The sequence below is a fragment of the Saccopteryx leptura genome, chromosome 5 (assembly GCF_036850995.1).
Source record: "Saccopteryx leptura isolate mSacLep1 chromosome 5, mSacLep1_pri_phased_curated, whole genome shotgun sequence".
Classification (NCBI taxonomy): domain Eukaryota; kingdom Metazoa; phylum Chordata; class Mammalia; order Chiroptera; family Emballonuridae; genus Saccopteryx; species Saccopteryx leptura.
The window spans coordinates 206,753,753-206,780,479 of NC_089507.1; the positions used below are offsets into that span (position 1 = coordinate 206,753,753).

The 26,727-nt window shown below is 51.6% G+C and overlaps 1 protein-coding gene across 13 annotated transcripts in view; it reads left to right on the forward strand.

The window, feature by feature from the left end:
* Positions 1-26,727, forward strand: part of PTPRT (protein tyrosine phosphatase receptor type T) — a 966,224-nt gene that overhangs the window by 363,711 nt on the left and 575,786 nt on the right. For all 13 annotated transcript variants that reach the window (XM_066387766.1, XM_066387770.1, XM_066387767.1 and 10 more), the window contains 2 exons: positions 1,391-1,506; positions 19,408-19,582. In XM_066387766.1, the coding sequence (XP_066243863.1) occupies positions 1,391-1,506; positions 19,408-19,582 (291 nt within the window). The remainder of the gene's footprint in view (positions 1-1,390; positions 1,507-19,407; positions 19,583-26,727) is intronic.

Consider the following 26,727-nt stretch of genomic DNA (forward strand, 5'->3'; position numbering starts at 1 on the left):
AACCGAAGTCATAAGTCAGTCAACTTGTATATCAAACTGCTGATACTGGACCTGTGTGCCAATTAGTGGCAGCTTCCTGAATCACGACTCGTATCTCGGAATTTCGCTCAGATCTCCAACAAAAATACGGACCGAATCACAGCTAGTATCTTAAAAAAATTTTGTATGTTGGTCTGTTTGTATCTCAAGGTACCACTGTAACTGGTATTGTAGGAGCTTTTAGTAAATGACATCATTATCTGTCTCTCTGGATATTTGACTCTAGAAAGGTGGCCTGAAGCCTTAGTTGAGCCTCCTTGATCCTCTTAACAACCCTCCGTGTGGTCTCATTCTAGCTGATGACTGAGCCATCATTGATTTGGTTGATATAAGGATCCTTGGAATTTTTTGAACCTCAGTGAGGAAACTCGTTCTTCTACGCCTAGGTTATCAACCCATCTTGTGAGCTCATCTTGGAAGAGCTCACATAGGTGAGGACTCATCTCCACAAACAAGGGAAGGGTTGAACCCCAGTCACCCAACATGAAGCATGTGTTTAGTTCTAGAATTGGTTGCTTATGGACACTATGAGTTTTATTTGAAAGTCATTTCTTCTTTTATATCAAGTCCCCAAAATAAATGTCCCGCCTCCCTGCCATCTCTAGGAGACACCATAGCTCAGAGTAAAGAACGCAGACTCTGAACATTTCTTTAATTTTCTGCACCTCGGTTCACTTACTGTGAAGTAGAGATAATACCACCACCAACTGCATTATTCTAAATGAGTGACTGTGCAGACAGTGCACATGCTACACTAGGTGAGTGAGAGCTACCAGTATTCTCCTCTGCCTTTTCTCTCTCTTTCCTCCTCTTCCCTCCTCCTCATCTTCCTCGTCAGCATCTTCACCAAGGCCAGGTGTGGAGGTCTGAGGCCCGAAGGTGCTTCGCTTCAACCTTCTTCTTTCTGGTTACCCAAGCTACAAGGAGGACTTTTCTAGGGTGACCCCCTCCCCCCAATTTCTTCTTCCGAACATGGCACTATTGCCCAGCAGGTATGAATTTGAGGTCCTCAGAGACCTAGGTTCATGTCTTGGCTTCCCTGTTTCCTGGCTATCTGACTGTGCCAAACTGTGTAACCCCTCCGAGCCTTAGTTTTCTGGCCTGTGAGATGGAGCTACTGCCCGCCTCGTGGGTTTTTGTGAGGTTTTCGGCAAGAGGAAGCATGCAGAGCACTTAGAACAAACCTGGCTCATAGTAAGCGATCAATAGCAGCTCTTCACCGGGGCCGGGCCACCTCCCAGGAACAAATGACACCCTGCCTGGTGCCTCTCCTGAGCTGCCCTGTGCCCATGGGGAAGGTGGCCCAGGCGGTTGAGTTCTGTCCTCACGTGCTCTTTGGTTTCTCTCTCAGGAAAAGCACCTCACTTTCTGCGGCTCCAGAATGTCGAGGTGAACGTGGGGCAGAACGCCACGTTTCAGTGCATCGCTGGCGGGAAGTGGTCCCAGCATGACAAGCTTTGGCTCCAGGTAAGGATGGGAGAGGCTCCTCCTCACAGCTGTCCGTCCCTTCGTAAGGGAAGAATGTGTGTGTTGTGATGGACTTGGTGGGTAAGGGGGAGGGGATGTTTTTTTCAGTGCCTCTGCTCCTTGAGTGATATTTAGCATCTGTGGTCTTGTCAAATATTAACTGTAATTCCATTACGTAGGCATCAGTATACCCACTTTACAGATGGAGAAATGGAGGCCAAAAACCTAAAAGGGCCAGAACTAGACCTTTCCAAACTGCCATCTAACAAACTTTGTCCTTTAAGCCCTGATTCCCAGGCTTAATGCACACTGATCTTTTTTTTTTTTTTTTTTTTTTTTTTTCTGAAGCTGGAAACGGGGAGAGACAGTCAGACAGACTCCCGCATGCGCCCGACCGGGATCCACCCGGCATGCCCACCAGGGGCGACGCTCTGCCCACCAGGGGGTGGTGCTCTGCCCCTCCAGGGTGTTGCTCTGTTGCGACCAGAGCCACTCTAGCGCCTGGGGCAGAGGCCAAGGAGCCATCCCCAGCGCCCGGGCCATCTTTGCTCCAATGGAGCCTTGGCTGCGGGAGGGGAAGAGAGAGACAGAGAGGAAGGAAGGGGGGGGGGTGGAGAAGCAAATGGGCGCTTCTCCTATGTGCCCTGGCTGGGAATCAAACCCGGGTCCCCCACATGCCAGGCCGACGCTCTACCGCTAAGCCAACCGGCCAGGGCCAATGCACACTGATCTTTGAGGTTTGGGGTACCTTTGCATTTCCATGTGACTTTTAGAATCACTTTGTCAATTTCTACAGCAAAGCCTATGGGATTTTGATGGGAACTGATTGTAATGAATCTCTGGCTCACTTTGGGGAAAACTGACAACTTAAGGAGTCTTCCAACCATGAACATGGTATATATCGTCACTTATTTAAGGTCTCTAGTAATTTTACTCAGCCAGGTTTTATACGACTGTACAACTGTTGTCAGACGTACCCCTAATATCTTATATTTTTGATACTATTGAAGGCATATTTAAAAAAAATATATCAGTGTCTGATTTTTCTAGTACACAGATACTAGTACACAGATACCTAACTGACTTTCATATATTGATCTTGTATCCTGCAACCTGTTGACGTTACAATGACTGTTTACATTTAAATTAATTAAAAGAAAATGCAAAGCTCAGGTGCCCAGGTGCACCGGCCACAATTCAAGTGCACTGGAGCCGCCGTGTTGGACAGGTGCAGCCACGAGAGTATTGCCATCATTGCAGAAAGCCTTACTGAGAGCTCGTCTCTTGAAAGCTGTCACGTTGGATTCGAGGAAGCAGGAATATTGTTTGAAAGAAGCTGACTCCAGTTACCCCCAACCTCACATACTAACAGACCTCTCTTGTTTCTTCTGATGGACATAGTTTGGATATTGGTTCCTCACTCATGCCCAGCACATTGTGGAGGGAATTCACAGTGTCGGGGCCCTTACTGGACTCTGAGTACATTTCCTGCAGTTGGGGAACCCCTGGGCACAGAGCACATCTAGGGGCTAGCATTCTTTCTTGCTCCGTGGCAGCAAAGTAGGAAGAAAACAACAGGAATGCCTGCCCCCCCTGCCCCCGGTGCTGCCTCCGGACCACAGGAGAGCACGGTACTCCTCCACGTGTCACTCAAGCATTAGGTGGTGTCATTTATGTATTAAATGCATCAGGCTTCTGAGAACCTTGGTCATTTCAATGGCGTTGGCTGCGGGGAGTCATGAGAACGAGACGGGACAATCGCAGTACTTTTCACGCCTTCATTTGGGTTTCCCAGTTATTTCACGATCGTGATGGCTGCAGCTCCGAGTCGCACCCCGAGTCTATCAGTGGAAGATGTTGAAGCAGAATGCAATTGAAGTATCGAAGAAAATAGGGGGAAACACCTGGCGTGGAGCCCCCCCCCCCACGTCTTATTTATCTATCTATTTCTTAATGTGAACCAAATCCTGTTTCCCAGAAGGCGTTGCAGGTGGCTTAGGATGGGACACGAAACATGACAAGATAACAGAAATGAAAAGCGAGGTGGCACGGGGCGGGAGGGCAAGAATGTCCCGGAGCGGGGAGGAACGCTGGCCCCGTGTTTCTCCGTGAGGTGGCACGGGGCGGGAGGGCAAGAATGTCCCGGAGCGGGGAGGAACGCTGGCCCCGTGTTTCTCTGCTCCCGCTGCTCACTCCTGCGGGCCACGGCCAGCGCGGCGGCCCACGGGCTCGAGGCGACTTGTCAGACACACCGTTCGCAATGTCCGCGAGATAAACACAAACCAATTGCCTGGGAAAATTCTAACTGTTGTTCACATGGGCCGGACAGGAATTGTTCCCAGGAGTCCTCGTAAAGAAACAGCCTGTGATGGAAGGAACGGCGCCGGGCGCTGCGGTCTCATTGAGGGCACGGGAGCGAGTTCCGCGGGCTCCTCGCACATCACAACGATCGGCGCGAAGGCGATCTGGGGATGCGACCAGAGAGGGGGGGTGTTGGGCTGGGCAGTACGATCTGACAGAGGTCGCTCTCTCTCCGCTGATCCATCTGTGTCCTGGGATGCTTTAAGTGTATCTGGCGAGTGAACCGTTTCAATATTTCTTCAAGGAAACCTCCCCAAATATTGTGTCCCTCGTCTGTATTTCAGGAAGTATGGGGAGGTAGACAGTTCACGTCGGCTGTCTGGCAAATGCCCGCTTGGCTAGTTAAGTGCAGACTTACATCCAACAGCGGAGTCGGAAACAGGTTAAGATCTTTCCGCACAATATGCGGCGCCTGTCATGACACTTGCCGCCCAGGAGGCAGCTGCAGCCGGGCTCGGAGACGGGCGGAGGCAGTGGCGGGTTTCTCAGGCGGTCCTGCTTTGGATGTGTTCCCGTCCCGCGAGGGGCAGCCTGCAGACGCGCCCAAGTTCTGTTCCAGTTAACGGGGCTGGGGCGACCGAGCCTGACAATTTCAGAGGAATTGAAATAGACACATCGTGACCGAGAGTCTCCAGGAGACACCTACATCAGGTCTAACTTTTAACAATGCTATTTCCTGCTGTCGCTTCCAAGATAAGCTAGGAATCACAGAGTCAGCAAAGGTGGAAACTTTTTATTCACCAGTTTTAAGTCAGGGAAATGAAGACGATGACTTTGTTTCCAGAATAGATTCCAGAAGCGGCCCTTTCTTCTGGCAATGGTTGGGGAGCAGTAGTTGGTGGGCTCATAGGTTTTAAAAAAATTGATTTTAGAGAGAGAGGGAGGGAGAGAAAGAGAGAGAGAGAGAGAGAGAGAGAGAGAGAGAGAGAAACATTGATTTGTTGTTCTACTTATTTTTGCATTCATTGGTTGCTACTTATATGTGCCCTGACTAGGGATTGAACCCACAACCTTGACCTATCGGGATGATGCTCTAACTAACTGAGCTCCCCAGCTAGGGCGGGTGGGCTTATTAAAATAAATCCTATTGTGATGTAGAGAATACTTGCCTTCCTTTTTATACAGCGGGATTCTGTAGTCTGCTTATCCTTAAATAGGCTCAGATCATAAATGAATCAGTTAAAAAGGAAGACCAGCCTAGATCCCCTGCTTTACACCCTCCTGGAAACTTAATATGCTCTTTAGAAGACCCTGGTTGCTGGTCCTAGCTTTCATAGAGTTACAGTGCTAGTCCTACATGAGAGTCAATGGCCAGAACTGTGTCCCTGAGCCAGGAGCAGTTCTAATCCTTCGGGGGGAAGGGGTGACAAAGGCCAGTACACGTTATAAACAAGCTCCTCTCGTGCTGGGATGATGTCTCCCGGAGGTGACGCGGACGCACGCTGTATGGTGGGAGGTCTGTGGCCTCATTCCTAACTCGTTTCTTTCTTACGTGATACATTGGCCCGAAGAACCCAAACTTGTCATTTTTCAAGGATCTTTTCCCCCCCAAGCAAATAGATGGTGTGCATTCGGAGCAGAATGTCTAGTGTGACATTTGGTGAGCCTCTTCAAGAAAGAAAACAGGAACAAAATTAGGGCACATGCCTAAATATTAAATACCCACACACCTATGACACTATGAAACACACACCAGGACATTTAATCATTGACGGGGAGGGTAGATTATGTATGCTCTTCATTTTCATCTCTGTCCTTCTCTGTTTCAATCAAATACACTAAAATGAATAGAGGTAACTAATGTAAACAGGAAACAATGCTAGTCAAGCGCGAGTGGCCAAGAATATTCTGAGGACGGCAGGAAACCTCGCAGGGCTTTGGGGTAGCCAGTTCCTCCGTGGGGGCAGCACAGCCCCCCCCACCCCACCCCACCCCGTATGGCTCTGGGTAAGATTACCTTTGGGTTTTCCTCACGTCCTCCTCTCCACCATCAGAGGCTCTTCACCCCTGAGGAGGTTTAGAAATAATTCGTGCGTTAGCCGGTCTTTACAGAAGACCCTGACCCAGGGGGGGCCGTGCTCACACTTCTCAGGGACTCCAGAGAAGGTCCTGTCAGCCCCACGGCAGGGCTGATTTCCAGACGTCCCTACGAAGGGTTTGCTCCTCCAGGGGTTTTGACAGCAAATAACGTGCGAGGAGTCTCAGAAACGAGGCCACGTGTCCCAATGCTGCACACAGATCTCAGGAGGGGCAGCGGATGTGTTCAGACAAATCGCAGGCAACTGAGCAGGGAGCAGACCCTAATCTGACGGGAAAAGGCTCCTCCTGCCCTGGGAGCACATCGGCTCGGCAGCAGTGACACCAGGGCTGAGGACATAGGTACGTCCGTCCCTGTCCCTATCCCTGTCCCTGCCGCGGCTGATCCTTCCAGTAAACCTGTTTCCTTGCTTCCTGCAGGGCTCACGCTGGCTCCCAGGGCTGTGCACGTCCTGGAAGCAGCTCCTCCTCCTCCGGCGCCTGTATCAGGTGTGTCTGGACAGAAAACCTAGTGGCCACACCCTAGCTAAACAATAATGCATAAATTAACAATTAGGCTCATTACAGCCAATCTTGACCGAGCGGTTACACGTCGGGTGTATGTAATTCTCATCACCAATCTTCCAGGTAGAGATTATTTCTAGCCCATCTCATAGATGAGGGGACTGAGCCTGAGATGGGTTAAATGAGTGTCCTGGGTCAGAGCCACACGGGTTGTGACAGGTGGAGGCGGTGTTTGAGCGATGGTCTGTGTCCTATTCCTAAGTCCTGGGCTCATCCTTCCATGCCTGCCCTGTGGGCCTGTCACATTGTTGTCATCCCTGCAAGCCTTTTTTTCCAGACAGATGGCTCTCTGTTAAAACAAATCATCTGGGCCCTGGCCGGTTGGCTCAGTGGTAGAGTGTCGGCCTGGCGTGCAGGAGTCCCGGGTTCGATTTCCGGCCAGGGCACACAGGAGAAGCGCCCATCTGCTTCTCCACCCCTCCCCCTCTTCTTCCTCTGTCTCTCTCTTCCCCTCCTGCAGCCAAGGCTCCATTGGAGCAAAGTTGGCCCGGGCGCTGAGGATGGCTCCGTGGCCTCTGCCTCAGGCACTAGAATGGCTCTGATTGTGGCAGAGCGACGCCCCAGATGGGCAGAGCATCGCCCCCTGGTGGGTGTGCCGGATGGATCCCAGTCAGGCGCATGCGGGAGTCAGTCTGACTGCCTCCTTGTTTCCAACTTCGGAAAAATACAAAAAACTAACAAATAAACAACAACAAATCATCTGTTTAATGTATTCACATACCTCTAATTCGCCCTGTACTAGATACTTGATGACATTGAGTTTCTCAAATCTACAAAGTCAGTGGAATAAAAACACCCTTGGAATACTTTTCAGGTTACCCCCCTCGGGTTGCCTTCTTATGTCTCTTCTCCTTTTCTTGCCACATTTATCACCTGTGATGTCTGCACTTGCGATGGGGCTATTTTCAGTTCCTGTCTCCTCCCAGAAGTGGCCCTCTGAAGCTCCCCAGGGTTTTCTTTGCTGCTAAAGCCAAGGGTACTTATTATTATATTATTATTATTAGTTCTTATATTTGACTTTCTGGTGTTTGAGGCTGCTCCCCCTCTGAACATCCTCCTGCCCTCTTGATTCTTTGAAATCGTCTGTCAACAACTATGAAGGGGCTGGAGATGTTACGTTATTTGCAAGCTATATGAGTTAGGCTGCCAGCTAATAGATGCTGGCAGAAGATGTGGGTCCCCCGGGTCAGAGACAGAGCACTTTATTATTCACCCCGCCAACAGCACGAGCTTCGTGTTTGCGACACTTTTTCTTGCCCATCCCCCAAGTCCTGTGGGGATGTTGTGGGGCAGAGCTGGGTGGGCTCTGCCTATGGTATATCTGTGTCCTAGCTGGGGAACCCCCCCCCACTCTTTTATTCATATCTTGTGGGGGTTTTTTTTGTTTTTTTTTGCATTTTTCTGAAGCTGGAAACAGGGAGAGACAGTCAGACAGACTCCCGCATGCGCCCGACCGGGATCCACCTGGCACGGCCACCAGGGGCGAAGCTCTGCCCACCATGGGGCGATGCTCTGCCCACCAGGGGGCGATGCTCTGCCCATCCTGGGCGTCGCCATGTTGCAACCAGAGCCACTCTAGCGCCTGAGGCAGAGGCCACAGAGCCATCCCCAGCGCCCGGGCCATCTTTGCTCCAATGGAGCCTTGGCTGCGGGAGGGGAAGAGAGAGACAGAGAGGAAGGAGAGGGGGAGGGGTGGAGAAGCAAATGGGCGCTTCTCCTGTGTGCCCTGGCCGGGAATCAAACCCGGGTCCTCCGCACGCTAGGCCGACGCTCTACTGCTGAGCCAACCGGCCAGGGCTTTATTCATATCTTTATTGAGATCTAATTTACAAACCAGAAAGTTCAGTGAGTCTACAGTGTGCGGGGTTTGGGTGTCAGGTACACAGCCACGGCGCCGTCCTCACACGCCTCGGCTTTCCTTCTTCCCACCTGCGGCCGCTCCAGGTGGACACGCAGCTCCTGTAGAACAGCCCCGGGGGTGCAGGTCCAGCTGGGCTTCGGCTCTGTGGAAGGCTGCGTTCTCGCCAGTTCGTCTGCTCCTGCTGCCTCCTCCTCCCTCTCTCCCTGTGTGACTCGTCTCTGGGGACCGTGGCCAGGGCTGACCCAGAAGTTCCCCCTCTCACACTCGCTCTCTCCTCCTTTACTGTCCCGTTCCCTTCCATCGGGGCTTCCCTCAGCCCACCCTCAGAGCACCCGCTTCAGGTTTCTGTCCTTGCCCACCCTGGCCCCGCGCCCAGGAGCTTGGGGGCGGGGGGTTGGGCAGGACTGATCTGGTGACCGGCCGGGGGGTGGGGGGGAGACACACACTCAGCAACCAATCACAGTGCTAACCGTTTCGTCACCAGTGTGGCCGGGCTGCCGGGGGATAACGGCGTCTGCTGCGTGGGGAGGGTGATGCGTGTCAGCTAAGTGCTCTGGGGAGGAAGTCGTGGCCTCTGCACAGGATTCTGTGAGGTGCACTGCAAACAGCCCAAGGAGGATGGTGCCACGCTGGGAGATGGCGTGTGGGCAGGCCCTCTGGCACCTGCTCATCCTCCTTGCTCAGGGCTGTGGCTCCACCCCCTGTGGGGCCGGGACCCTCCTGACTTCACAGGAACTCTGAACCCAGGAATCAGCCCCAAACGAGCAGTCAGCCAAGAAGGCGGCGGGCCCTTGGGAGCTCTTCAGCTAATCAAACATGACTTATGTCCACTTATATTTCTTTTAACTTTTAATAAAGAATAATCAAAAGCTATTCTTTAGAGACTGCCACAGAGGTACAGATATGGTCATAAGAGAGTCAATGGCCCAGACTTTAACAAGTTTCCAAATGTCACGCCATGGACACAGTGTGACCATAAGTGAAGAGAACATTCACAGTGAATTAATTGTGGGGATTTTACCTAAATATTCTCCAGCCGGGAGATTTCTGGAGCAATTAGAAGAATTTTCAGCTGCAAATGCTGGGCCTTATTTTACTTTTTTTTTTTTAATTTTAAAAATTTATTGATTGATTTTGAGAGGGAGACAGAGACTGATTTGTCATTCCACTAATTTATGCATCATTGGTTGATTCCTGTACGTGCCCTGACCAGGGATCGAACCTACAACCTTAGCATGTTAGGACAATGCTCTAGTCTAACCAACTGAGCTACCTGGCCAGGACCCTGTATTGGGAGATCTCCTGTAAAGCAGGCATAAGGTCTCTTGCCCACAATTTCCTCTTATTAAAAGCCCATAGAACTTCCACTTCTGCGGATTAAGAACTGATTACAAGCCTGCATGCACTCTCTGAAATAACGACAGCCATTTTTGCAGGCTCTGTCTTATCTCTTTGTGAAGGGAGCAGTGTCCTGACTCAGAAGAGCAGAGAGGACGAGGAATTGCAAAACGGCAAGGCTATTCTAGATACCCTGGTAGCTAACCGGGTGTGGTGAACACAGCAGGCTCTCCGTGGAATCGGGCGCCTCGTGGTCTTCCTCTCGAGGTGGCTCCTGAGGATAGAGGGGTGTGGGCGGGGGCTGGAAGGATGCCCGCCCGTGTGCTAGGGTCAGAAGTATTCAAGTGTGGGCATTTGCGACCCCTGCTCTGCAAGGAGTGTGTGCTTCCAAACCAAGACAATTTATTGCGCAGAAAACGAAACAAAACTAAGGGAAGTTGCAAATTCGAGTTGTTTTAAGAGAGAGAGAGAGACAAACAGATTGAAGAGGAAAAAGGTTTCAATGAGAACTGTTGCCTTGATAAGAAATACCTAATTATAAAATGGACCACTGATTCAACTATAAAAATGCCCCCCCCCCTTTTCAATTTAGAGCATGTGTGACCTCCTGGATGGATGGATTGGAAAAAGGTTCACCTTCTGGGTAGAGTCTTTGGGTAAAGAAAACCGATAACCTCCCTCTGCTTGACCTCAGGACTCATAGCTTTGCCAGAAGAGCCAGGGCTGGATTGGGGTGCCACACCCCCGGTTTGCAGCAGGACATCCTTGGCGCAGTGACCAATTTCTCAACCCCAGGAAGTAGCCTGGATTTAAGGAGTGTTTCCATTCATGTGTTCTGCGGGGTTATACAGCCCCTTGCTTTCCCTTGAGGGACTTAAGATGACATTAGTCTTCAAGTGTTGGGGACCCAGGACAAGGCCAGCAGCATCAGCGTGACTCGGGAACTTGTGAGAGATTCATATTATCCAGCCTCACCCCCGACCTGCTGAACCACCTGCAAGGTGATTCCCGCGCAGGATGACGTTTCAAAGCCCTGCTTGAGGCTGATGGAATTGGTTTAAGAAAACCTTGCCCGAGCCTAGTCGCATCCAGGGTACGCCATCCCTTAATAGCATACGTGAGAGTCTGTTAGCCAGGAACGTACAAAGATGCTTGGCCCCTCCTTACGGATATATTTCCGACTTGGAAAAAAGGTTTCCAGAAAGCTCAGCCTCTGGGCCTCTTTGGCAGCACGTCCCAGCCTGTTTTCTGGGGAGCGTTCATTTTCTGCGAGAGGGCGTCCGGTGTTCCTTACACAAGCAAAGCAGATGTGGGGACCACTGCCTGCTCTACCCTCTGCTCACGGAGCCACGGTATGACTGTGCCGTGTGCTGTCATGTCCTGGGTGGCAGCTGGACCAGGCGATTCAGGCCTCCATCTCTGGAATCAGATCACCTGGGTTCTGGACCCTAACTCAGCCACTGAGCAAAGCCATACCATGTTCACCATTCCGTGTGTTTCATGGACCGGGGACATTGGCAGTGCCTGGGAGCTCAAAGAAATGAAGGCTTTCCGGCCCCATCCCAAACTCACCGAGTCAGAATCTGCAGCTTTAGCCCTGGCCAGATAGCTCAGTTGGTTAGAGCATCGAATTGAAGTGCAGAGGTTGCCTGTTCGATCCCTGGTCAGGGCACATACAGGAGCAGATCGATGTTCCTGTCTGTCTCTCTCTGTTACTCTTGCTCTCAAATCAATACAATAAACATTAAAAAATAATATCAAAAAGAATCTGCCGTTTTAATGAGATCCCCAAATGATTTGTATGCGTATACCGGCACCTTGCTTGACCTCTCTGCCTCAGTTTCTTCATTGGTAAAGTAGGAGTATTAATAGGACCTATCTCATGCCTTATCATGCATCAGAGTTGCCCAGAGGGTTTGTTAAACCAAAAAGGGCGTGCCTCCACCCCTGGAGTTCCTGGTTTATTAGGCCAGGGGGCGGGGCTTCAGAATCTGCATTTCTCCCGAGTTCCCGGGGGTGCCAGTGCAGTGGGTCTGGGGACCACACTTGGAGAATGATCTAGAAAGCTCTAGGTGATCTAGAAAGCTCTAGATCAGTCTAAGGGCCTTGCTCTTTCCACTCCCGTTCCCCTCCATGATGTTCAGTATCTCAGTACTTAACGCTATGTTTATATTTTTCCCTTTTCGGCTGTTTTATTAGAATCTTAGCCCAGCCTCTAATTTCTCTGGGCAGAAATTATCCTTTTTATACTCTACATGCTCTCATTTTCTGTTTTGTTAAATAATGCGTACATTTTCACTGTGATCAATAATAGAATAAGGAGGGGGGGGGCATCTCAGACTATTAACCCAACTAGACAGCATCTGGAAATGGATACCAGCCCAGGAATTCTCCCTCAATGCCCACTTCAAACACGTTTCCAGGTGATGCGGGTGCTGTTGGCCCAGGAGCCACCCTTTGCAAAGCACTTTTGTAGGGATTTTCAAAGGACTCGGGATTGGATCGTGTAAGCCAGTTAACGCAGTGCCTCGCGCAGACTGAGCACTCGAAAATGTGAGTCAATGTGACTTTTACTACATAAACGCTCAGACCGACCTCATTAAGTTAACCAAAACCATGTATCAAACTCAGTTATGGGACTCTTTGTTCGTGGGCGACCCGTTGCCTTGTCAGAGGAAGAAGCGTGTTAGTTCACGGGCTGTCCCTGGTCAGTGTTCTGTGGATGTCAGTCAGTTCCAGCCGCACTTATTTAAGGCACAGATCTCAGAGCAGGCTACCAGCAAGTAAGGCAGTGGCTCAGGGGGTTTCAGGAGATGCTGTGTGTAACATACTGTAGGAGGAGGCAGAGACAGGGAAGTGCTGGGTGGGATGGATGCCCTCAGTGATTTGGGTAGTCTTCTTCGTGACTCAGAGCCCCTAAGCCTTAGGCACTGTGCCTGTTGTCTGCTAAAGGCGCACAGCTCCTGTGTCCCCTGAGAAGTGCCCTGGGTCAAATGGGAAGTTTCCTCCGCCCTCCCCCCCCCCCACTTGGCAGGCTGTGACCTGTGACTGACTGACGTGGGGTAGGGTTCAACGGCTGTCTCTTTGCCTCCGGGGGGTGATCAGCTCTGTGGGTCACTTAATGCTCTGGGGCCCTAGGGGAATCAGGCTGGAGCTAGACCCCAGTTTGGACCACATCCTTGCTCGGCTCGTTGCCTCACTCTGTCCTTCTTGCCCTGTGTCCTGAGAGCACCCAGCCAGTCACCATCTCTCACCCTCTGTTTCTGGGAAGCCTGACCTAAGACAGTGTGATTGGAGCCCACCGGGAAATGTATTCCATTGGCTCCTGGACTCAAAGAGGCTAGAAGATGATTCTGATATAGAGCAATAGACACGGGTCTGCAAGACTTACCGCAAGAGGAAAGGAAGTGAGCCCTGAACTTTCAGAGCAAGGGTGTACTTGTGTATGGAAAAGATTGGCCTTGGTGTTTTGCTTGGTGGGTAGAGTGTCAGCCCAGCATATGGATGTCCTGGGTTCGATTCCCGGTCAGGGCACATAAGAGAAGCGACTATCTGCTTCTCTCCCCCTCCCTCACCCCCTCCCTCTCCCCTTTCTCTTCCTATTCTCTGCCCACAAGCCAGTGGCTCAGTTGGTTCAAGTGTTGGCCCTGGGCACTGAGGATGGTTTGATTGGTTCAAGCACATCAGCCTCAGGTGCTAAAAATAGCTCAGTTGATTTGAGCATCGGCCCTAGACAGGTTGCCGGGTGGATCCCGGTAGGGGTGCATGCAGGAGTCTGCCTCACTGTCTCCCCGCCTCTCACTTAAAAAAAGATTATAGGAGCTGGAAGGAAATTTCCAACACACCAGAGCAGTGACACGGGCCTAAGGGCCTGTCAGAATCTTCCCCAGGCTTCCTATGCGTCATCGTGTCATGCTTCCCTCTGGCTTCTCCCAGGACTTGGACTTCCCTTCGCTGCCCTGCTCCTCTTCCCGAGCAGCCTGGCGTTTGCGCTGCTGTGCATTGACACAGCACTTGACGGCCTGGTTGGGAAGGTCCGCTCCCCTCCCGGTCTCTGCGCTGTGGTCCCCTTCAGCTCCTGCCCGTAGCCCCCACTCTGCCTCTACCTGTGTCTGTGCAGACCTGCTCCCTCGCCCATGAGCCTGGGCTTCTGAGTTCTTTCCTGCTTACTGCCCCCTCCCCTTGCATCTTCTCTTCTGCCTCTGTCCAGGACTGAGACAGTGGCTCAGACCAGTGCTTCTTACACGGTCGCTCAGCTACAATCCTGTCCCCGTGTTGCTACAGCCTTCTGGCCTCTTAGCCTCTCACCATCGCTGATCTTCTAGAGCCCCTCCCGATTCCTGCGTGTGGTTCCTGCTCGTCTGCTTTGACCTCTGGCACCTGCTCATCTGCTTTTGCCCTTCCATCTGCCTGGGCTCGTCTCTCCGAACTTAACCTTCATTTCTCCTTGCCCGCGGTCCACCGTGGAGTTATTTCCTCTCGTGGCTGCGCGCCCTCCTGCTCGGCCCTGTCCTGCTGCTGCCTGCTCCCGATATGACAAGTGTGATTATCAAAAGGCCTATTTCCCAGAGATTTTATAAGACAACCTGCAATTTCCTGTCCTTCGGTGGGAGAGAAAGCCTGGTGGTTCAGGAGCTGAACAGGAAAATGTGAATCATCCGAGGGGCTGGGCTTAATCCTCTCTGATCCTGCTGGATCTGACATCAGTAAGAAGAAAAGTAAATACTCACATCTCCAAAGTCCCTGTTGCCGTGGAAGTTGATGTATTCACAGCTTCCAGGGATCAGGAGGTGGACATCTTTGGGGGTCCGCTGTCCTGCGTAGCCCACTTTTCGTGGCTAATTTCATGGTCAGTTTGGAGAGCTCCACTAATGCCGGAATACGCCGTCAGATGCCAAGCGTTTCACATGCCTTCTCGTTTATTTGTCATGATAACTCCATAAAGTGGACACCAGGATCAAATCGGTCATATATAGGAGGAATCTGACGCTCAGTGAAATAACCCGCCTGCCCAGGTGTGCACGGAGTGAACACTGGATTGCACGTTTTCCTCGCAGGCTCTAGCGTGTCTTTCCCTAGCTCCATCCCTGTCCTCTCTCAGGTGTCTGAGCTGTAGCCTCCTGGGAGCTCACCTGGGGCCGCTGGGGAGCCACCACATCCAGGAGAGGATGGCTTAGACTGGGAAACAATTGCAGATGAGGAGTTTTATACCAGATTGGCTTATTTGAGCACATTATTTTTTGTCTGGATTTATATTATATTATATTATATTATATTATATTATATTATATTATATTATATTATATTATATTATATTCTCTGTTATTCTGAATATTCGATATGTTTATGAACATACACCTCAATCATTATGGTTTTCATACATTTGATCAAGTAGATGGTGGGCCATTTCAAGCTGAAGATTCAGGTCTTATTTTAGAACAGGAGCACTGACCCAGTATCTCCAGGAATGGGACTGGTGTTCCTGCAGTCAGCTCTCTTCCTTAGGATTCCCTTAGACGGCGGGTAGCTGTCTGCTCGCTCTTCTCTTCATCTGTTTGCCTTTTTCCAATTCCTTTCATCTTTGCTTTTTAGCTCTCCAGCTTATTTTTTTCAACCCTGTCCTCCAGGTCACTGATTTTCTGCAATGTTAGTGCTGCAACTAATCAGCTTCTGATGCTGTTTTGAATTCTGCAGATGGCATTATTTGTAATCTTATAATTCCCCTTAGCTTCTCCAAGTTTCTCCCTCCCTCCCTCCCCTCCCCTCCCCTTCCTCCCTCCCTTCCTCCCTCCCTTCCTCCCTCCCTCCCTCCCTTCCCTCCCTCCCTCCCTCCCTCATGTTTCCTTATCCGCTCACCTCTTAGCTCCTGTTCTTAGAGCCTATGTATTGTTGTCATTCTCCATCTCTCTTTTTTAGCCCCTGAATAACTTGGCTGTTCCAAGCACGAGGTGTCTGGAGAAAACTCCTGTGTCTCCTGAGCTGTCAGTTTGGTCAGGCCACTCCCTGTCATTGTCCCTCCCCCCCCCCTTTTTTTTTGGTCCTCAGCTAAGAAATTGATAGAAATTTCTATCACACCCATTATGCAGACTCTCCCACATTTGGGAATGAGGGTTCGTCTGGGGGTGAGTGATGGGGAGGCAGTTACCCGGTGTTGGAGCTCACAGGCGGTGTTGTCAGGGTGGGCTCTGAAGCCCGATGCCCTGCATTCAGAGCCCGGCTGTGCTGCTCCGGCTGTGCACGTCCAGGCAGGCAGCCCCCCTCCTCTGAGCTTCGGCTTCCTCGTTTATACGGTGCCGGTAATGGGTGCCCATCTGTGGACAGTTATGTGGTACCGGTAGTAGGTGCCCACCTATGGATATTAATGAGGAATTCATGAGGAGGCATGTAAAACACTTAGTCCATAAGAGTTCATAGTCACTATTCACTTAAACAAGAGAGTAAGAGGGTTTATGTGAATCAGGTTAGAAGACACCCACCCATCACTCATCACTCATTCCTTCGTGTCCACCACGGTGGCCCTGTGGGGCCACGCTCAGCAGTCGGGACCATGGGCATCTCTGGCGACTCCATCCCTTCCCAGGCCCTCCCAGACGTTTAGCCAACTCTTCCTCAGATCGGGGCACATTCCTGCAGTTTTCCAGAATTTCCTTCACCTCCTTGTGGCACTGTTCCTGGAAGGGATGATGTTTGGGACCCTGTTGGTTCTTGTTGTTTGAGTCTAGCTGTACCACGAGGCCGGTGGCTGGCAGCTTCCGCCCCAGCGACTGTTCTTCCCCCTCTGTTTCCTAGCGTTGGTGTGTTTTTTACTGGTGCTTAGTTTCTGGTATGGGAGGGGATGGTGACTACCCCTCATACTGCCATGGCTTTTAGAAACACCAGTTATTTGATTATTTTCAAGTATAAAAGTAATGCATGTTTGAATCAGAATGTCTAGAATACTAAAAAGTAAAAGGAAGAAGAAGCATATTGCCTGCAGTCACCCCGTGTCATCTGGGGCGTGTCCCCGTGCTGTGCCATCTGGAGCGCGATCCCGTGCCCTCTGGGGCGCGTCCCCGTGCTGTGCCATCTGGAGCAGGATCCCGTGCCCTCTGGGGCTTGTTCCTGTGCTGTGCCATCTGGAGCGCGTCCCCGTGCTGTGCCGTCTGGAGCGCGTCCCCGTGCTGTGCCGTCTGGAGCAGGATCCTGTGCCCTCTGGGGCGCGTCCCCGTGCTGTGCCGTCTGGAGCAGAATCCCGTGCCCTCTGGGGCGCGCCCCCGTGCTGTGCCGTCTGGAGCAGAATCCCTTGCCCTCTGGGGCGCGTCCCCGTGCTGTGCTGTCTGGAGCGCGTCCCCGTGCTGTGCCGTCTGGAGCAGGATCCTGTGCCGTCTGGGGCGTGTCCCCGTGCGATCTGGGGCGCGTCCCCGTGCTGTGCCGTCTGGAGCGGGATCCCGTGCCCTCTGGGGCGCGTCCCCGTGCTGTGCCGTCTGGAGCGCGATCCCGTGCCCTCTGGGGCGCGTCCCCGTGCTGTGCCGTCTGGAGCGGGATCCCGTGCCCTCTGGGGCGCGTCCCCGTGCTGTGCCGTCTGGAGACCTTGGTGACTCTGTGGCCCTTGGCGGCCAGCTCACTGCCCTCCCCTGCTGTTCCACCTCATCGGCTTAGTACCACTGAGCACGGAGGCTCTGTTCCCTCCTGTGTGACAGTCCTGACATCACCGATGGGGACGAAGGGAGATGACATGGTGAAAGTAGGTAACCCATGTGGTAGGACTGTTCACTTGGTGCCGATGTGACAAAGAGAGCCTCCTGGAAGCCTCAGGACATGGGGAAACTTATAAATCACAAGGGTTCCCTAAATCCAACTGGACAAGGAAAGCACTGCGTTTAATTTTGGGGGCAAATTTTTTTTTCAATTAAAGGAGGCAGTAACAAGAAGGTCTTTGTGAAAAGACTTGAAGCTGGAGAACCTGGATAAGGGACTTCTTTGCTCTACATGTTTATCTAACCGCGCTGACCTGTGAGTTCCCCTAAGAGCAGCAGTGACATGCACCTCAAACGGGGCTGTGCGGGTTAAAGAGGACGTTCGGGGTCTAGCACATAGTAGGTGCTTAGTAAACACCCCCTCAAATTGCATTCTTCATGCATGTGCCTTACCAGGTAGCCTTACTTGCTGTCGCGAAAGGGTCTTATTCAAACTCAGACTATCACCCCTAAGATCCGGGGTGGTAAAGGCAGACGGGCTTGTCCAGTCACCTTGATTCTAGAAGTTCATCATCTTGTGAGGTCTCTGGGCCCCAGGCCGGTGACGCCAAGAGCCAAGCCCTGCTCCCCCTGGGAGCTCACGGTCTACAGTGGGACACACTTGTAGGCAACAACGCATGGGAAGTTTGTGCCCTGTGCGTCGAGAGTGCATAGCTTCCAGAGGGTGGTGTGGCAGCTGGGGGGACGTTACCGAGACGGTGATGAGCCGAGCTGGGTTTTGAGGGAGAGGGGGTGCCCCTAGGGATATGGGAGGTTCCAGGCAGAGGAAAGAACCTGTGCCAAGGGGGGGACGTGCTGAAAAGTCCCCCTCCCCACTCTACCCTGGGGACAGATTGGCCCTCGGTGGGCGGGACTCAGAGCCTGTGTTTGGGGTAGCAGGACACCTGCATCGGACTGGGGGCCAGGCTGTGTCCGATCCCTTCACGGGTCGGGTTTTCACTAATCTCTTTAAGTGTCTTTGGAGGAATGTAATGGGTTCTGCTTAAGACAGGGGTCGGGAACCTATGGCTCGCGAGCCAGATGTGGCTCTTTTGATGGCTGCATCTGGCTCGCAGACGAATCTTTAATAAAAAAAAATAATAACATTAAAAATATAAAATATTCTTGGCCCTGGCCAGTTGGCTCAGTGGTAGAGCGTCGGCCTGGCGTGCAGGACTCCTGGGTTCGATTCCCGGCCAGGGCACACTGGAGAGGCGCCCATCTGCTTCTCCATCCTCTCCTTCCTCCTCCTCTCCTTCCTCTCTGTGTCTCTCTTCCCTTCCCGCAGCCAAGGCTCCATTGGAGCAAAGTTGACCTGAGCGCTGGGGATGGTTCTGTGGCCTCTGCCTCAGGGGCTAGAGTAGCTCTGGTCGCAACAGAGCGACGCCCCAGATGGGGCAGAGCATCGCCCCCTGGGGGGCATGCCGGGTGGATCTCGGTCAGGCGCATGCGGGAGTCTGTCTGACTGCCTCCCCGTTTCCGGCTTCAGAAAAATACAATAAATAAATAAATAAAAAATATATAAAACATTCTCATGTATTACAATCCATTCATTTCCTACCGCTCATGTTCATGGTTGCGGGTGGCTGGAGCCAATCACAGCTGTCCTCTGGGACAACACCAAATTTTTATTGGAATTAATGCGTAACATACACGGGTAGTTGTATGACTCTCACAGAATTACATTTTAAAATATGTGGCGTTCATGGCTCTCTCAGCCAAAAAGGTTCCTGACCCCTGGCTTAAGAGATGAAGGGAAACGGGAGAAAGTTTGAGGGGCTTAGTGCCAACCCCCAAACGTAGACCAAGCAAGGAACTGAGGTGCTTAGAAGGGGCCTGTGACCTTTCTTCTTACCACCAGGCATCTGCCCCTCTTGAATCAGCTCACCAGCAAAGTTTAAATCACTAACCGTGGAAACTCCCTGTGACGGAAAGTCACGCCTTGGGGATGGGTGGGGCGTCCGTGCTTGGGGTCACCCTGGAGCACACGATGATCTCTCCTCTCCCTCCCTTTCTGCCCTGCAGCAATGGAATGGCAGAGACACCGCCCTCATGGTCACCCGCGTGGTCAACCACAGGCGCTTCTCGGCCACAGTCAGCGTGGCAGACACTGCCCAACGGAGTGTGAGCAAATACCGCTGCGTGATCCGCTCCGATGGCGGCTCTGGCGTGTCCAACTACGCTGAGCTGATTGTGAAAGGTGAGTGCCCCCTGCCTTGCTGCTCTCCACGGGGTTGATGGAAGGGGATGTCTGGGCTCCGCCCTTGCCAAGGACGGGGGTGGGGGGGGTTTAAGGAGCCTTTTCTCTTCTGCTCCTTCTCCACCTCCTCTCAAGAGTATAAGACACAACTTCCAATGCCCCCTCCCCTGCTCCAGAAAGAGAGACATTATTGTAAAATCATGCTATATTGCATTGTTATTCCAAGTTGGGTCTTACATGTAGGATCCCTTTGTCAAAAGTCTGTGGGATAGATAACACGGAAGAGATCTCCGGATTTGGCTTTGTTTTTGCATTTCAAGTTAGAATGAAGGCATGTCCTTGTGTTTGGGTGGCGTTCTGTTGAAAGTGTTCAGAGAGGACAGTCGTATTTTAAGGGATTTTTTAAATTGAAAGCCTGATCTAAGGGCAATATTTTGGAAGGACTTTCGAAATAAATAATCCTTCCCCCTGCTGGCCTTGATTTAATTCTTCTCAATTTTCTTGCCCTTGTTCACCTTGAAGTTTCACTGATTGCCTTCCGTTAAAATACGCGCATTGCTCCCTTTGTTGCTCCTTTCCTGGGAGCTGGGTGTCCCATTTATTCTTGAAAGTCTATATCATCTTTGTTATAATGCCTAATGGCTGTATACTATTTCATCAAATGAATCACCCAGTATTTTCAAATTCCCTATTTATAGTCACTTAGATAATTCCAGGTGTTTTTGTTTTATTTTTCCTTTGTGCGTGCAACAATTAACACTTCCATGGCGTTCTTTCGCAGAGAACATTTTTTATTCTATTGAAAGAGATTATTCCCTCGGATAAATTCCCTGCGGGTAGAGCTGGGAGGCCGAAGAATATGAGCATCGTTATGGATTTTTCTTTGTTTTGCAATATTGCTTTTGCAGAAAAAAAACACACAAAAAAAACAAAAACCAAAAAATTCGTTTGACAGGTTACACCAGCAACAGCGGCATAGGAATGTATTCATTTTCCAGCGTTATGTTCACCGATTAAAATTTTAATATAGCATAATTTGGTGGGTGAAACAACAAAGCCGCTTGTCGTGTACTCGCTGTAGAGTGGTACCTGGCGTGTTTGAAGGTAATGGGCGACCCCCCAGAAGGCTCCTGAGTGGATTCCCTTGGTCCAAGTACGAGTTGGTCTGAAACCCTTGACCTCCTAGGCTGGCCCGCATGGAGCTGGTGGTCTGGCGAGGACCAGACTAGGGTTTGCGGTCTGGGATTCTCTCTCCTGGGCTGTCCCGACTCCCGATGCATCCTCTTACACGCCTGGCCATTTGTCTCAGGCTTGAATGTCACCATGTCATCTTGAGAGAATTTCGCCGACTCCCTCCTCCTCCGGTCCCCCATTCTGATAGTTGCATTCTCTTACTTCATTCACCCTGTCTCATTTTCTACACAGCACTATTGCACTTCAAAATGATAATTTTCCTTTGTCTACCTGGTGATTTTCTCTCTCACTCTTCAAGAATCCAGGCTCTGTGGGAAGAGGCGCATCTTCAGTTTGATTCCTGGTTCACAGTGAGTCCCCCCGGGAGCTCAGCGGAGTGCCCGGCCGGTGGCTGAGCACGCTGAGCCATGTGAAATCACGCGCCAGACCTTTCAGACCTGCGCGGTCCTTCATTTTATTGAGGTTCAACCCTAAAATAGTTGCTGAATGATGGATGAGTGAATGGATTATTGGCCACAGCTGGAGTTCATTTTATTACTGTAATGCCGTGCACACTTAGGCTGGAGATCAACAAATTAGGCAGTCACGAACAAAACAACCAGGAGGGGGAAAAAATCATCTTTAAAATTGTTTATATCGAGTGCCATTAATATATAAAAGAAACTGTCATTTTGATTGCATTAGGCTCCTCTCTTTGTTTTTGTTTTGTTTTGTTTTCGGTACCAGTAGATTGATTTGTGTGACAAGTGGCCTTTTTGGGCCTTTCAGGTACTCAGTAAATATGTCATTTTCTGAGCTGTCCCCTCTGGGATGCTCTTGGTGTATGGTGACTCCTCTCCCCCCCCACACCAGACTCGAAACTCCACGGGAGGTTGGACTGTGTTGTCTCACGCTGCCCACGGTCTTGCCAGCACGTTCTTGGCACAGAGTTGGTCCCGAGAGGGGAAGAGGAACGGCTGTGGGAGCTGGTGTAGCCTTCTGTACTCTTCACATCAGACAGTTGGAACCAGGAAACACGTGTTTTTCTTTCCTTACGTCCCCAGTTGCAGGGAGGAGGTCCGAAAGGCCAAATGGAGAGGACTTTCGGACAGGATGTGAGTCCAGTGGTGAAGCGTCGTTGCCTTTACTTGGAGAGGTGGCTGGACTGATGGAAACAGTGGTTGCCCCTTTGCTGGCTGTGCAGCCTGGGCCAGAGCTCAGCCGGGAGGGAGCAGGGCACCGGCCGGCGTGTGACGGTGACCCAGCAGCCCTTGCCGCTCCAGATCCCCTCCCCTGTCCCCGCTCTGCCCTGTTCTAAGAGATGGGCTGGGCAGCCCCCTTCACAGCCTCCTTCCCAGCGGCTGATGACAGGTGGGGGCTCCCTGCCCCCTGGTCCCGCTCTGTTACACCCTGATGGAGCTCTTTGTGGGGTACCACTCGTTCCCAGTGCCCGTTCCTCCCCATTGCACTTTCTTCCTTTTCGCATTCAGTTGGTGATGAGGCGGAAGCTGGGCGCCTTGAGCATGGACGCTCCTTCACGCGTGTGATCTGAGCCTGACTGTGGTTCTGCACCTCGGTCTTACTTTAACTCCTGTTAGGGCTGGAACGACAGCCACAGCCGGGTGGAGGGACAGAGGGGGCCCCACGGGGCAGAGCTGGCATCCCGCCAGGGGCTGGCTCATGCTATTTCGGCCACACCCGGAGGGCCCGAGGGTGGTGGCCTTGTGGGCACCCAGTACCGTGATGTCATGAACAGTGCAGAAAGGGTCCAGACAATAGGCGAGACTCGTGACGGGCGTCCCTGGATCCACTGCTAACTTGTGCTTTTTAACTCAAGCTCCCCACCTCTCTAGAACAGAGTAGTAATTTCTAGGTTTCTGGAAATAAATTTAACCCTTTCCCACTCACACACACACTCTCTCTCTCTCACACTCATACACACACAAACACATTTACTCACTCACACACAGAAACATATTCACTCATACACTCTCACACACACACTCTCACACAACACACACACTCACAAACACACTCACTCTCACACACAAACACATTCACTCACACTCTCACACTCACTCATACACACACACACGCTCACACATACTCTCACTCACACTTTCACATACTCTCTCACACACTATCACACACACTCATACACACTCACATAACACACACACATACACACTCATACTCACTCACACACACACGCTCACACACACACTTTCACACACGCACACTGTCACACACACACACACTCATACATTCACACTCTCTCACATTCACACACACACTCACACTCATACTCACATTCACACTCCTAAAGAGCTAGTGGCCCCTGATCAAACAAGAGAATGTCAGGCAGAGGACACCCAGAAGCACCAGCAACCAGAGGAAGCTGTCACCCTGGAGCATGTGACCAGGACCCCATCCGAAGGCAGCGGACCAGAGCATCTGGGGCCAAGTGTCTTAGGAGGAACGACTCACTCACCTCTTCAAATCCCTGGCTGTGGCTGAGCCAGGGCACTTCCATACATTAATATGCTATATATTTGCACTTGTTAAAAAAAAGAAAAGAAAAAATATCAATCTTCCTTCTCCTAGGAATGGGAGACAGTATGAGAAACAAAACAAAACAAAAATACCCTCAAGTTCCTCCGCAGTGGACGGGACTGCTACCCGAATCAAACCCCTCTTCCTGGCTTCCACATCACACAGGTGGCAGAGGGCTGAGGGGCAGGAGCTGACACGGGGGTGTCATGGAAGGAAGGCCACCCCTGGGCAGCCGTTTTATTTTGGGTTTCTTTTATTTGGTTCCAGTTCAGAGACAGGAGGGAGCCCCGGAGCCGGGTTGGCCAGGTTTGAATCCTGGCCCCATCTCGTCCTAGCCCTGTGACCTTGAACATCACCGTCTCCCAGCTCACCTGGGAATGAGGATGGGGGGTGACCTCCCCCAGAGGGGTGGGTCCTGAGGACTAATTCGGACCGTGGATGTGGGAGTCCCTAGAACAGTGCCTGGCCCACCGCCCTACAAAGGTAGTTCAGTAAGGTACTTGCCAGTGTGTGTGTGTGTGGGGGGGGGGGTTTCCCAGGTAGGAAGGAGGAGGTGGTGAAAGGCTGGGTGGGTGGGCAAGGACAGGACACCTGACCCAGGTAGGAAGGAGAAGGTGGTGAAAGGCTGGGTGGGTGGGCAAGGACAGGACACCTGACCCAGGTATTGCTTTAGCTGTTGTCTAGGTGGCCTTGACAAAGTCACTCAAGGCTTCCTCTGCAAAGTGGGGACCAGAGCTCCCTCCCCATACAGTCATGTGAAAGGGAGAGAGACGTAGAAGTGGGGGCTAACGCGCGGGCTCGGGAACACGTGGGTCATGGAGTCCACATTAGGTCACACTCGCCAGGTCTGCACCTGCACACACCACTGGGGAGCCAGGAATCTGGGGACAAAGGGACAGTAGCTGATCCCCCTGTGCTCAGCCATCTGACCACATGGTCCCCCCTCCAGCTGGCATCGTTCCTTCAGGACCCGGGCTGCGCTGCTGTTGGGAAGTCATTGCGCCCCTCCGTGTCCGAGGGTGCCAGCATCTGGCGGCCCCTCGGTTCGGGCTCCTGGCAGGTTCTTGCACTGCGCCGAGGCCGAGCAGTGAAGGCCCAGCCGGGGTCTCTGTCTCTCCCTAAACAGGCGTGCGTGTGGCTGGCTTCCCCGGGCTCACTGCTCCCCGGGCGCTGTGAGCGTCCACACTTCACCAGGTGCCGCCTCACCGGAGCGTAGGTGAGACCACGTTCTCGGGGGCGACACACAGATCAACATGGTAGCCAATTGGAGTGACTTAATTCTGAAGAGCTGTTTACTGAGTCGTGATAACCTCCCAGGGTGTGCGTTTAGATGATTCTGTCTGTAATGCGGGTTTCGCTCAATTGACAGTCCAACCCCTCGACCTAGCTGTTCCGGGCCAGTGCTGTTAAATGCACCTCATTTCTGGGTTTCCAACTGTGTTTGATTTCAAGGCATCTTAACTGATGCCAGGATTGTAGGTCTCTTCAACGGAAGTGACACAAATGCGGTCCTGATGAAAATTCCCTGACGTAGGAGAACAGTTTTGTTGTTGGTAGCGATTTTTAACCCTTGTCTTCCAGCTCCGTCGGACGACCTACCGTGTGTGGGCTCAGAACACTCTTATCAGCATGCAGATTAGTACCCAGAAGAAATGTAATCACCGGTGCTAAGAGTCAGATGTTTGGATTTGAGGAATGAGGCAACTAACTTCCTACCAGGGCAGACTTGGTAGTTTCAAGAGGAAGGATTTTGGGTGTAACCACCCCAGATGTTCAATCTCAGCCCTCGCCCCAGTAGTCAGTGTGACTTCAGACAAATCACTTGTTCATTCTGGGCCTCAGTTTCCTCATCTGTCCCATGGGTGTGCGTGTGAATACGTATATCTAATTGGACCCTTATGAGAGGGAGGCAGTACACGTGTAGACCCTCGTACAAAGCGGACACGCCTGCAGTTAGACCTGTAACTCTGTGTAATCGCATTTTACTCTCAGTTAAGGGGTGGCACCCAAGTCCATTGTCTGTTTTCCTTTGTCTTGCTTAAAGGGATAAGCTGTACTGTCGAGATTTAAATCGAGTCATCTTAATGTCTCTATTTTCTCCTTTGAAATGACATTGATATCATCAGATGCAGGCTATTGGTCAAGATCAAGTGCTTGATTTCTGTGTTCTCTGCTCACACATTAGCCTCTCAGAGAGTCTTCTCTGACCACCTTAACCAAAACGGCTGCCGCCACCCCTTCCTCTCGTACCTTCCGTGGTACTGTGGTGCCATGCTGTGATTTCCTTCCTAGCTCTTCGCACTGCCTGACACTGCCGTGGAGGTCTGTGTATCTAACACGAGGTCTGTACATCTAACACGAGGTCTGTACATCTAACATGAGGTCTGAAGATCTAACACAAGGTCTGTACATCTAACACGAGGTCTGTACATCTAACACGAGGTCTGTGTATCTAACACGAGGTCTGTACGTCTAACACGAGGTCTGTACGTCTAACACGAGGTCTGTACATCTAACACGGGGTCTGTACGTCTAACACAGGGTCTGTACGTCTAACGCGAGGTCTGTATAGCTAACACGAGGTCTGTATGTCTAACATGAGGTCTGTATGTCTAACACGAGGTCTGTACGTCTAACATGAAGTCTGTGTATCTAACACGAGGTCTGTACATCTAACACGAGGTCTGTGTATCTAACACGAGGTCTGTACATCTAACACGAGGTCTGTATATCTAACACAAAATCTGTACATCTAACACGAGGTCTGTACGTCTAACACGAGGTCTGTGTATCCAATACGAGGTCTGTACGTCTAACACGAGGTCTGTACATCTAACACGAGCTCCTGCAGGAAGGCGCTCCATGGGTCTTGCTTCCTCTTGAACCCACACGACACCGGGGCAGTAGTTGGCATATAGAAGGAGCTTAAAGATTTGCTCTGTCCAACGGAGAGTTCTCAAATCCTGACTTCGTAGCATGTGGAGCACCTGTGACTCTCGCCCTGCCTGCCTCTTTCTAAGCCTCTCGTTCTTGTTGGAGCGCTGGGTTTTCCTCTTGCTCAGCCTGACCTCTGAGCAGGTTGGTCTCCTTTGCGGCTGCCTCTTTATCCTTTCCTTTGTGTGTGTTTTTTTTTTTTTTTTCATTTTTCTGAAGCTGGAAACGGGGAGAGACAGTCAGACAGACTCCCGCATGCGCCCGACCGGGATCCACCCGGCACGCCCACCATGGGGCGAAGCTCTGCCCACCAGGGGGCGATGCTCTGCCCATCCTGGGCGTCGCCATATTGCGACCAGAGCCACTCTAGCGCCTGGGGCAGAGGCCACAGAGCCATCCCCAGCGCCCGGGCCATCTTTGCTCCAATGGAGCCTTGGCTGCGGGAGGGGAAGAGAGAGACAGAGAGGAAAGTGCGGCGGAGGGGT